The sequence below is a fragment of the Canis lupus genome, chromosome 6, assembly GCF_048164855.1.
Source record: "Canis lupus baileyi chromosome 6, mCanLup2.hap1, whole genome shotgun sequence".
Lineage (NCBI taxonomy): Eukaryota > Metazoa > Chordata > Mammalia > Carnivora > Canidae > Canis > Canis lupus.
Genome location: NC_132843.1, coordinates 26,602,808 through 26,614,835, shown reverse-complemented (window position 1 = coordinate 26,614,835; position 12,028 = coordinate 26,602,808). Strand labels below are relative to the sequence as shown.

At 48.9% G+C, this 12,028-nt stretch overlaps 1 protein-coding gene across 11 annotated transcripts in view; it reads right to left on the bottom strand.

Annotated features, from left to right (window-relative positions):
* Nucleotides 1–1,839: 1,839 nt before the first annotated feature.
* Nucleotides 1,840–12,028, bottom strand: part of MAPRE2 (microtubule associated protein RP/EB family member 2) — a 157,430-nt gene continuing 147,241 nt past the window's right edge. For 6 of the 11 annotated variants that reach the window (XM_072829254.1, XM_072829256.1, XM_072829255.1 and 3 more), the window contains 4 exons: nt 11,855–11,994; nt 7,974–8,132; nt 4,948–5,037; nt 1,840–4,824 (listed from right to left, as the gene is read on the bottom strand). In XM_072829254.1, the coding sequence (XP_072685355.1) occupies nt 4,750–4,824; nt 4,948–5,037; nt 7,974–8,132; nt 11,855–11,994 (464 nt within the window). In that variant the 3' untranslated portion in view covers nt 1,840–4,749. The remainder of the gene's footprint in view (nt 4,825–4,947; nt 5,038–7,973; nt 8,133–11,854; nt 11,995–12,028) is intronic. The other 5 variants (XM_072829259.1, XM_072829253.1, XM_072829260.1 and 2 more) reach the window with 1 other exon arrangement.

Here is a 12,028-nt window from a genome sequence, read left to right as displayed (position 1 = left end):
CATAGTGTAGAAATGAGGGATGCTTGCTACACTGAAGGAAATGTGTACTTTTTCTGAAAAGGAACACACTTGGGTACTGGGCTAGTTCCTATTGAATATCATAAATTCAGACATACGTTGATAATGTTATTACCCTTTAAAAACACTTCATTTATACTCAGTCTTAACAAAATAGTTATAAAATGCCACAGGAAATCTGTTTAAGCAGTTAAGCTTGACAAGCTAGAACAATTCCACATTTTCAGTGAAAAAGAAAAATGCTTTCAACAAATAAGCTTAGCTGGGCCTTCCATTTCTATGTGAGCCCTACCTGTACAAGGTATGAGGTCTGGCTAGGTCAGAGCTGGGGGTGGGAGGGTGGGGGGTCTGCCCTTGGGATGTCATGTGATCTGAAGTCCTGGTGCATGTGAGGGTCCTCCAGGGCTCGATGAGTTTTAAGGTTTGCCTTCCATTAGGTAATAAAGCCAGAACTCTTCCAGTGAGTGAAGGTCTGAGTTCCTAGCTCAACACAACAGGAGATGCCGTGCTGTCACACTTGTGCTGTGTGGCTGCACTGCGCTGGTGCTGAGAGGCTGGGTCAGCGATGTTTGCTAGAGATAGTGGCTGTGTCTAGCAGTGAAGAGGACTAAGAAAGGCCAGAAATGAAGTTATGTGTTTTGTTTTAGAGAACTGGTATCTTTATAACTTAAATTTAGTGGAATTACATGAACTCCTCTCTGCCACCCCACCCCCTGGACTCATGGACCTACCCTTAGTACCAGGAGGAACATATTCAATTTTTAGAGATGCTCTCAGATTTCATAAAATGGAGCAAACACATTATTCCGCCACTTTTGTACCATTAGTGGTGTTTCCTAGAGTGCGCCAGCGTGCCTTCTAGGTAAGCTAGAGCACCTGTGTTCTGGACTATTTGTGCGCAGGTGTCGAAGTGTGAGATCTGGGGTTTAACATCCCAGGGTTGGTGGCTGCAATAGAAACACGTGTGTGTTTTGAGCATGAGCTTTCCCAACGCAGGTGACGGCTCAGACTTCTGTCACAAACTTACCCGGTGTAGACATGAGCGTAGATGGAGAAGAATGGTAGCATCTTTGTCTTCTGTCCTTTTTCCACTTCTATGCTCTTAAAAGGGCCCAAAGGCAAGTGGATGGAAAATAGTCGCCACAGGACCGTACAGTAACCAAACTGGCCTCTAGGTGGTGCTTGAAAGCAGTTTAGGGCAGGCTGGCATCCTTCCGGGGAGAGTGTTGGCTGAGCCTCGGTAACCTGGCAGCTCCTGGGACACCTGCTCTACAGCCTCTCCAGGTGGCTCACGGAACCACTTCTAAGACATTTCTGCTTTTTCACCTATTCTGTGCCTCTAAGTTGGTATTCTCTTTATGTGTACAAATCATCACCATCGGTCAGTCGTCAAACTAGATAGAGGGGGATCACACGCTGAACCGGAGAGCTTTTGCCCATCCTGGGTCGTTTTGCCACGAAGCTTTGAGACCTCTGCCCGCTTCTCCCACAGTTTCCTGCGTGCCCAGCCCCGTCTTGTCCAGAGGGCAGGCTGGACCTGCAGGCGCTGGCCTCTTGTCTGCCTGCAAGTGCAGTATTTCCCAGGGGAATGGCTTTCCTTTATTTTGGGCAAAGTTTTTAAAAAGGTATCAGCTGCTACATTTGATATCAGATACTAATCTTTAATTCCTGCGAAAACATTTGCCACCAATAAAAGCAACCGCCGCCCCTGTAAATCATAAGATGCGGGTAGATGTGTGAATCCACGTAAATAGCCTATTCACACACACGCTCACCAGGAAGGAAGTCTTGGTATAAAAACTTAAGAATCGGTAGATCCGGTCCTTTTAACATATACTTTTTTTTATTAAATATGTAAAAAGATAAACGCAAGTCAAGTTATTCACATATTCAGAGACAAAAAAAACTAGTCTACCATGCGACAATAGGGCGATGTAAGACGAATGGGATACATTGGAATAAGACTTTTTCATCTATGGTGTCATTTCTTATCTCTATTTATAATTAACAATACATATGTTTACATTCCTTTCAGTTTACATTTAATATATAACAAAAGCTTTATGGTGTACTATTTAGTAAAAGTAATTTGAATGCATATTAAACCTTAACGGAATAATGGAAATACTCACCAGGGAAGGGAGGATTCTTGGTTCCCTTCTGGAGTTTACTTCTCTCTGGTCAACAAGGTGTTTGTCTTGGCTTTTTTCTGCTTTTCTGCTTAGAAAGAAGACGGGCTCCCTCTCTGCCCCCTGCTTCGATCACTTCCTATCTGACATGAGCCGTGGAAGTGCTATAACCAGCCACCGCCGGGTGGCTAAGAATGAAGTCCGGCTTCTGAGAGGGAGGGCAGGGCCCACAAAGGATGCTTCTCAGCCCAGTGTGAGGATGAGTGACGGGGCGGGGGGGGGGGGCACGGTGTAAAGTGTGCCCCGGATGCCGAGATGGGGAGAATGATGGGGGGCAGCCCTCGGGAAGAAGGGAGGAGCCCTGGGAAAGGAGGTGGTCTGCACAGAAGCTGGGATGCAGCCAGAGACGACAGAGAAACCTAGCTGTCCAAGGGTCCCCACCAAAGCATCTGTGATGCCACATGCGATACAGCACGATGGAAGAGGTTTCAGACGGGGACAGAAAGAGGAGTTTTGGGGCTCTTTTTCCGAAATCCACGAATAGCTGACACTAAGACTGTGAGATGGAGAATCAAGTACGACCACCGGGGACAGGTAAGGTATCTGGCCAGTAGGTTTGATAGCTGAGAGGGCTGGGGTTTCGGGGGAGAGACGGGGTGGTTGTCACTGGCACGCCCTAGCAGCTGGCGCAGTCATCACATCCACCCCGATAGGAGTTCAGGTCACGATCCGCCTGGCACTGGGTATCACTGAGCTGTCCCTGCCTAGGAACCACTGAAGGACCATCTGAGTAGAATTATTTATTGTGCCTCTTTACAAGAGCTCTTTTTAAAAAAGGGAAGGCTGGGAGGGACCAAGCCATTAAGCATGATGCCGCACATAGCACAACCACTACCTGTGCCCAGGTGTGGGAGGATGTCACTGCCGAGAGCCAGGCTTGCCAGCCTGAGAGAAAGGAGCTGCCGCCGTCACGCAGAACAGGCAGGAGAGAGAAGAAAGGGAAACCAAACACCACAGAACATCTGTCCAATTATGCACAGTGTGTTGTAATAACCTCAGAAATACAAGCCATCTTGTTCACCTGTAACTCAAATACCACTTTGCTGCAAAAGATTTTGAGAAGACTTCTTTTGGTGGGAAGCTCCAATGCTAGAATTTAGAATTGGTATTTCATCAATTAATAAAGAAATGTCAAAGCTTTAGGATACATATTTCAGAAATTTATTTTAAGCTTTTCAGTTAAGAGGCAAGTGGGGGCGGGCACACTTTGTTGTTGTTGCACCTGCTAAGTCAAATAACAAGTGAAGTAAATCTAAAGTTAGAAACCAAGTGAAACGAATGATCCAGGAGGAGGGATACCATCTGTCAAAGGAATAGAAGAGGCGAAGATTTGGAAAGATACTAAGAAAATGTGCAAATATTAGTTAAAAAAATAAGGAATGCTTTTTTAATTCATTAATGTTTCCTCTATTTAGCAATTGCCACGGTTATCAAAGGTCAAGGACAAGGAGGGGAAATTCCTTATTCCAGAAGGTATTGGGAGTCCTAGATTTTTCTGTGCTGTCATTCCAGTGTCAACACCAGACTTCAGAATCAGGAGTCTCCCTTGGAATGATGCTCCTAGGAAGGAGGTCTTCACTTCCAGCGAGCGTGCAGCACGACGGAGGGCTGGGACCCTCAGGGCCGCACACCCTGAAGTCATTCTGTAGTAGGAGTCCCCTAGTGGGGAGGACAGGCTGTGGGCTGAAACCCGGAGAGAGGCAGGAGGACCTGTACCTAGGCAGATCCCCTCTGGACTGTGGGGAAGAGTGGCTGCCCACCAAAGAGGACCCTGAGAAAGAAACTAGCATGAGAACCTGGGGGGTGGGGAGGGAAGGGGCAAGCAGTTTGAGGGCAAAGTTGAGATGGTGTTGTCCTTGAGTGGATGTCTTTCAAAACTAACTGGGTGGTGGTCTACCATAGTCAGGGAGAAATACCGCTGGGCCCTGAAGTCCTAGTTTTGATTCCATTTTTTTTTTTTTTCCCTTTACTGTTGGGAGGAGAGGGGGAAACTCTTTTTCCCTATAAAACAAGTTACTGTCCTTATGGCTTTCCAAGTATCTCTTTCCCTTTGCTCCAATTTATTATTTGACCAAATTTATGTTCAGAGGTTAGACTTGCAAACATCAAAGCACCACGAATGTGTGACATCTAGTGACACTGGTTGAGAAATGCCAATATAAATACCATATATCAAATTACCATTGTTTCACACCAGGATAAAAAGGGGGTGGTGGTGGTGGCGGTGGTGGTAGTGGTAGTGGGGAGGGGAGAGTTGTTCTGGAAAGAAATGAAAAGAGCAGAATCAATCTCAAGCAGCCAAGTGGTGAAGTAGAAGATATGTGACCCCGTGATCTCTCAGGTAGGCCGCCGAACGGCCGGCTGCTAATGGGTCTTGGCAAAGGAAATGGGAACCGAGCGCAGTGGCTGGCATATGCAACAGTGTGTTGATTGATGGTAACGGCAGACTGGGAACAACTGGTTTCTGTTGAGCTTGAGGCCACACGTTTCTCCAGAAGAAAAGTTCCCACGCAAAACTGAAGGCGAGAGCTGCCAGGACGCTTCAGTACTCTTCCTGCTGCTGGGGCTGCTGTTCGTGGACTTGGTCCTCTGCCTCAGGCTCTTCCGGGTGACCCTCCTGACAGGACAGGGGGAGAGGTGTCAGCTGGACAGTGTATGTGTCGGAGGCCCCGCAGCGTCTGCAGCTGCAGGACCAGGAACCCATGAAGCTCAGACCTCACCCCCGGCCTCCCCTTCATACTTGTTGAGCCGGGGCCTCTGTGGTCGTCAGCAGGCCAGGGGCAGCTCTCTCCTTTGCAGGGCCCCCCAGGACGTCATCCACCTGCAAGAACTGCAGACCCCAGACCCTCTTAAACTAGGATCAAGAGCAACCCTTACTAGTAGATTGCTAATGCTCGGGGTGCAAGTTACAAGGCGGTGTGGACGTCTGCAGAACGTATGTAATTCTGTCTCCCAGCTTAGTGCTCCCAGCCCACACAAGGCTGTGTAGGCTCACAGGAGAAAAAAAAATCTTTTTCTTCTGCCCCATATAAGAAGAACTTAAACACACATGTAAGTAGGAGACCAGGCTACACCTATGCCAGACATGCCCTGGAATACCACCTGCTAAACTCTAGTATTTGTGTATCCATCACATCTTTCTGAACGTGTAGCTGTGAATGAGCATGTTCTAGAGTTCCTCATTCTTATGATAATCATCAGAAAGAGCAGGACAGTCCTGAAGAAGGCTCTTGCCTATCACAGGAGGAAAATGGGTGCAAAGGAGGAGGAAGGGTCATCGAGAAGCTCCAAGGGCTCCCCACTTCCTAGATGGATGTGGGGGCACGCGTTAGGCTCACCTGCCCTCACGCACACCAGCCCCGCCGGCCATTCTTTCCTCAGGGCTTTGTTCACGCTGCTTCCTCTGCCTGAGAAATCCTCTCCCTGCCTTAGCTCTGTAACTGCTGACATTCCCACTCTTCACATCCAACCTGATGTCCTCTGCTCTGTGAAGTCTTTGTCACTCCCGGCTGTCTTTCTGTGCTCACCACACAAGTCTATGTCTCTATGATTACATGTATCACATTCTGACCTATTCCAGTTGGTGGTCCCTCTCTGAGGCAGGGGCTCTGTCCCCTGTCTCCCCAGTGCTTCATCCAGTGACAGAAACACAGGCTCTTCCCAAGAGATCTCGGTTGAGGGGGGAAAAATCTTTAGGTCACTCGATAGTGACTTTTGTGACAGTACCTCAGGAATGAAGTGCCTGTTTACATAAGGAGGCACACTTCAGCTGACAGGCGGACAAGGCAGCAGCTAAGCAATGATTAAGTCCAGATGCCTGTGGCCCCTAAGGAAAGGATTCTGAGACTGATAAAGAGGAGCACTAGACAGCTGTCTGGTGATCTGCTTTGGAAACTTCCATTAGGTTTCTACAACTGTGAACCGAGCTGCCCCTGTTTACTTCTGTATGCAGCCTCCCATCTGGATTTCTACATCTTCCAAACATTCTATTCTAGGATGGTCTGACTCCAAGAATCAAGGACCAGCCATCCCCAAATAAAGACTTAGTGAAGAAGTGTCTCCAGCAAACACCTGCCCCTGAAATGGCAATGTAGGGTTCATCTGGGTTTAGCTGAAGGGCAGGCACTCAGGCGGAACCCGCCAAGGTCACACGCAGAAGGCCGGAGCTCTCCCCCAGGGCCGGCCCTGCTGTCGGGAGCTGGGATTCAGCCAGCCAGTGTCAGACTCAATGTGGAAGTCACCTGAGATGGCCCCTGCACCGGGACTCCCTCTGGGGACACGATCTGGTTTGAGGTGGCCAGTGGAAGGGTTCTCCTCCCGCCCTCAGCACGGGGCTGGAAAGATGTGACGCAGCGCACTGCCGTCCTCCCTCAGCGGCCACCGTCCCTCTGACCCACACTGGCTTGGGAAAAGGATAACTCACAGAGCACTCGACAGGCTACCGTGCGCTCCAGGCGGTGCAGGCACACCAGAAATCACAACGTTTCTGCAATCAGATCTGAAAATACGGAGAACTGTGCTTTGTGGAGCTATCACTGCCTCTGCGGCCTGGACAGGCTGCTTCTCAGGGCTTCCAGATCTACAGCCTGACTCAGCCAATGATGACTGACAAAGCAGCTTTGAAAAAAACAAAACAAAACAACAAAAACTGGGCCGAGGGGAGGGAATGAAAAATGTGGTGGAGAGTACTCAGCCCTAGCATTTCAAATCTTACATGGTGTAAACATTTGTCTGGTACTGGGCTGGAATAAAGTCATAAAGTCAACTTGCCAGTGACTCGTTCCCATTCTGTCCAAGGACGAACACACGCGACTCAACTACAGAGCCCGGGGAGTGGGCCCAGGCCTTCTGGTCCCACAGGCTCAGACACTCCCACCAGCTTCCACCAGCCCCTCTTTCATACCTTCCACATGGCGGGGCTACCACGCCTGCCCTGCTGCTGAGGCCCCTCACTCTCCACCCAGGGAGACTTCGTCTCTACTGTTTATCCCACCCTTTCCCTTCCCGTCCTGGATTCTTGAGAATCTTCTTCCTCTGCCGTTCCTCACAACCTGCTTTCCATCACCAGGCTGGAATCCACATCCTGAGGTCCCCTGCCACCTGCCTTCCTCACACTCATGAGTAGCAAGCCCTGATAGCCTGGTCTTCCCCACAGAGGTGGCCTCCTGAAAGTTTTATTTAAGTAATCTCTATCCCCAACATGGGACTTGAACTCAAGACACTGAGATCAAGAGTCGCATGCTCTTCGGACTAAGCCAGCCAGACACCCCCAGAGGAGGCCTTTTAAAAATATTTTTCAACTAAGGGCTGTTGCATAGTAGTGGTCTGCACTGGCAATGAGTCACCAAGACAACCAGCTATGAAATCACAACAGGCAGATGTGGGGCCGATGGGGATGGGAAAAACATCTAGACGAATTCTTCCTCTAACCATACTCTGATCTGTCATGAAGAATCCTTACACACATTCTTATTGCTCAGCTGCTCAGAGCTGAAAACCACTTGAAATCTGGCTGCATAAACCTATTTTTCTCCACGAGTCTTCCTACCCACCCCCATGCACTCATCTCTTCCCTAACTCATGAACGCACAGCCCCCAAGCATGGGTCAACAGATCACGATGATGATGATACTGATTCTTCTGGCTGAGTCACAGTTCCCACGGATCCCAGGGCAGCATCTGAAGGCACACTGGTCACTCATCCCTGCACCTTGACCAAGAACATCGCTTCCGAACACAAGAGTTGAGGGCTCTCCTCACACTTACGTGTTCTTCCGAAGCATAGAGGACTTCCATTAGTCGCTGCACGAGGTCATCATTTTCCTGCCCGTGTTCTTGGCAGAGTAGCTCAATCTCTCTCAACTTGCCAAAGTAGAAATCTCTCTCCTTTTCCACACCTTCAAGGGCAAGTTTTAATGAATGTACCTGCAAGGGAGTGAGGGTGGGGGAAAAAAACCCCAAAGTACAGTATAAGAAATGTGCCCCACTGTGCCTGCCTATAAAGACCCGAACCAGGAAATGACAGATGTGCCACAGAGTTTGAACCCGGGCCACAGTGTCTGACTTCAGCACGCCTGTCACCCCCTCTGCCAACTGACTGTTCATAACCACTGCCGGAGGGATGGCGCTGCTTCACGGGGTTGCAGCCGGGCTCCGAGTGAGCTTTCCTCCTCTCCTGCTAACTCGGGCTAACCTGGGCTACGGCACATCCTCCCCCTACCCTGTCTGTCCTCTGCATGCCGAGGGGAGAGGCTGCCTCTGCGGTTACTTTAGATGAATTCTGAGGACCCTCCTTCCTTCAGGGAACTTGCATGAAGAGTCACCCTAGATAAGTGTCCCTGAGCCACACTAGACAAATGCTTTCTACTGAGAAACTGGGTCTCAGCTACATGAGGAAAAAGGGGTGAGAGACTGTGAGCCAGGCTGAGTGCACTGGTGCAATTCACTGGAATTGTCTGAGTCCAGTGCAATTCACTGGAATTGTCTGAACTGAACTCTGGTTCTGGGTCTGGAGACATCACAGGAATGCAGGGGAAGAGGAAGGGAAGGAAACCCCGTTCCCTTAGCCAAACAGACCCTTCGATCCCTTTTCCACCCTGGGTGCTGGTTCTAGGACCTTCTAGGGCTGTACGGCCTCTCACAGTGATGACAGATATAGTGTAGGGAAGGTGGCAACAGTGTCACCTGGACTGGAGGAACATTGACCCTGGTGTCCACAGACTGGGTCTCAAATCCCAGGTGGGCACAGCAGCAACACACAGGCCCAAACCATCACCCAGTTCCTGCTCCCTAAGAATCCTTTACTTCTTTTTTTTTTTTTGACCCCCTTGTGCATTTAGATTTACACAAACAATATTCTTTAGGAGGTAAATTAAATCTTTCATGGTCCTTCTCAGGTGAAATCTCTCATTCAGGGTAATAAAATCCCCCTAACAGAATTTCTAAAAATCCCCTTTGCAAGGGGAAATTTTCTTCTCGAATGATTCTGGGCCTTTGTACATGCTATTATTATTATTATTTTTAAATATTTTATCTATTTATTTACAAGTGACAGAGGCAGAGATGTAGGCAGAGGGAGAAGCAGGCTCCCTGCAGGGAGCCCGATGAGGGACTTAATCCCAGGACCCTGGGATCACGCCATAAGCCGAAGGCAGATATTCAACCGCTGAGCCGCCCAGGCATCCCTGGACATGCTATTTGCCTGGAATTACTGATCCGTTCAAACATACCCTGCGTACATGCAGTGTCTATCCCCTTTCTGTGCACCTGGCGTAAGGCTCAGGGATATGTTATGTCTTCTCCGGCCTTTTTTTTTTTTTTTAAGATAAAGAGCAGGGGTTGGTGGGGAGACGGAAAGAGAATTTTAAGCAGGCTCCATGCCCGGCAGGAAGCCCAGTGCAGGGCTCCATCTCACCACCCTGATGAGAGTTGGATGCTTAATGGACTGAGCCACAGAAGGGGTCCCTCCCCTCTGTCTTTTGATTCATTTCTATCACTGGAATTGTCTAGCACAGTGGTACTTCATACTATGGCATGGGAGACCGATGCCTGAATGGAGGCAGAAGGCCAAGTAAATGAGAATTCTTCAAGTTTATGGCACTCATCGCTTCCTCTGTTACGGCTGTAATTCACTCTTTAGTCTTGGCATTTCCACTCAGCCCTTCCTCGTCCTGGAGTCCTCAGTGCCAGCACCATCATGCCTCTGCGGCTACAAGGAGGCTACAGGGAGCCTCTCTGCAGGCAACCAGCACAAAAAATGGACAGAGTGGTAACAGATGCACAGATATGGAGCTGGACTAAGTGCTCAGTGAACCTCTGAATGAACGCTCACAGTTCAGGGCGTGTGTGGCCGTCCCTCTGAGGGACTGGGAGGGGGAGGCGAACAGACATAGTCCTCCTCAATGGACATGGGGGCAGGCTGGGGAGGGAAGCCCTTTGGAAGTAATAATGGAATTACAAGACCACCAGAAAGCTCCTCTTGCTCTTTGTCCTCTCTCCCCTCTAGAGTGATGTTTTTGGATAACAGGATGAGGAGGGCTGGCTCCCCTGGGGATGGGAGGCTCTTTGCGTAACTGGATAGCTAATGGGAATGTAGAGCCAGCCCCAAGGAGAGGAAGTGGGTCTAGCTGGCTGAGGCTGAATGGGAGAGAGGCAGGAAGGATCTCGAGGTCTCCATGTGCTTACACTCTGGTTTGGAAGGTTGGAGGCTTGGGTGTGGTAGAGGGGGAGGGAGGAGGTGTACCTCCCCCACAGGGAGGAGACAGATGGTGACAGAACAAGAGGTAATAAAGATATCAAAAGAACTTGGGTTCCTAAGGAGAATGGGTTATAAACCTCAAGCACCACAGACCCACGCCTGATTCTCTCTGGATCTACTCTCAGTTGCTTGGAGCCTTGGGCATGTGACCCAAGGCTCATTATGGCCATCCCACCTGCCTTCTATTTGAGAAGAACCTATTACTGGAAATTTCATATGGGCTCAAACTGAGAATCAGCAGGTAGTTACAACATTCCACAGCTTCTAAATCAAAGTCCAATCCATGGGATGACTTCAGGTTTCACCATTTTCATTAAAGTGATCAGAATTGTAAAGAAACACCCTAGCTAAGCAATCGTCTGCTCTTAAACTAGACTCCTGATTGCAAATATACAATTATCTCAAAAAACTGTTTCCAGACTCTTGCTGGCTCATCAGGAATCAGATTAATCACCGGGAATAGTCCAGCCACTTGGCTGGGAACAGCTGAAGAACCGTGAATAAAGGCTCCTCTCCCAGTAGCGGGAGCAGCCAGGATAAAAGACTCTCCTCAACTCAGGGTCAGGGGAGGTGGCTTCTGCAGTGGGCCTTATGCTACCAGTGGTTTTATTACCTTTCGACTACATATAATCTTGGGCAAAATTAGCTGTTGTTAGGTAGACAGCATACCTAAACTTTTAAAGTGAAAATTTCAAAGACAGTAGAGTTAGATTTACGGTAACCCTGAGGAATATTAGACAAAAGGGAACATTCTTCAACTTAAAACACAGCTGTGGCCTTTCTGAACGCCCCAACCCCCAAGTATGGGGTTCAGTGCTTCTGTGGCATCAAACTTCTGGTGTTTGTGGGAAGTATTAGGTGCTCACTTTGCTGGCCTAATCACCCATCCCTTACAACTGCTCTAAGCTCTACAAGGGAAGGGAAGGTCTCTCTCTCTCTCTCTCTCTCTCTCACTACCATTATATATTATTAGCATCAAGCACGGAGTCTGTCACATAGAACAGGCTTGACTAATAGTTGAAGGAAAGGAAGGAGGAAAAGACTAACCCTAACTCCAATGTTAGATGCCATCCAGACTGGCCTTAAGTGGACAGCCTGGAGCTTGTGACCAGCACTGAGGCGTGTGCATGGTGTAGGGGTGGGGTGAGCGGGACCCTGGCCTATAAACCTGCATTTACCAGAGACTGAGTCCTCTTTCTGTCTTAATGTACAGCTTTGAGATTTCTGATGAACATCTTTCATTCCTAGAGGGACACTGACTTTATCTGCCTGAACAATTCCTTTAGTCCCTAACGTGTTTGAAACCACTGCCTCCTCCCTTATTTCAGGCCTCCAAGTTTTTTTTCTCCCTCCTTCCCCTCTCAGACACAGGCCAGGACTGAGGAGTTACCTGTTCATTAAGCTGTATGACCTGTGTTTCTAAATCTTTATCAGATCTGGATGCTGAGCTGCTGGACGAAGCCCTTTTAGCTGATGAGGGACGAGAAGGTGTGGATCCTGGCTTAGACGCTGGGCTTGATTTAGCCGCACCTGAAAGTAACCAGAATAGATTACAAATATTGGC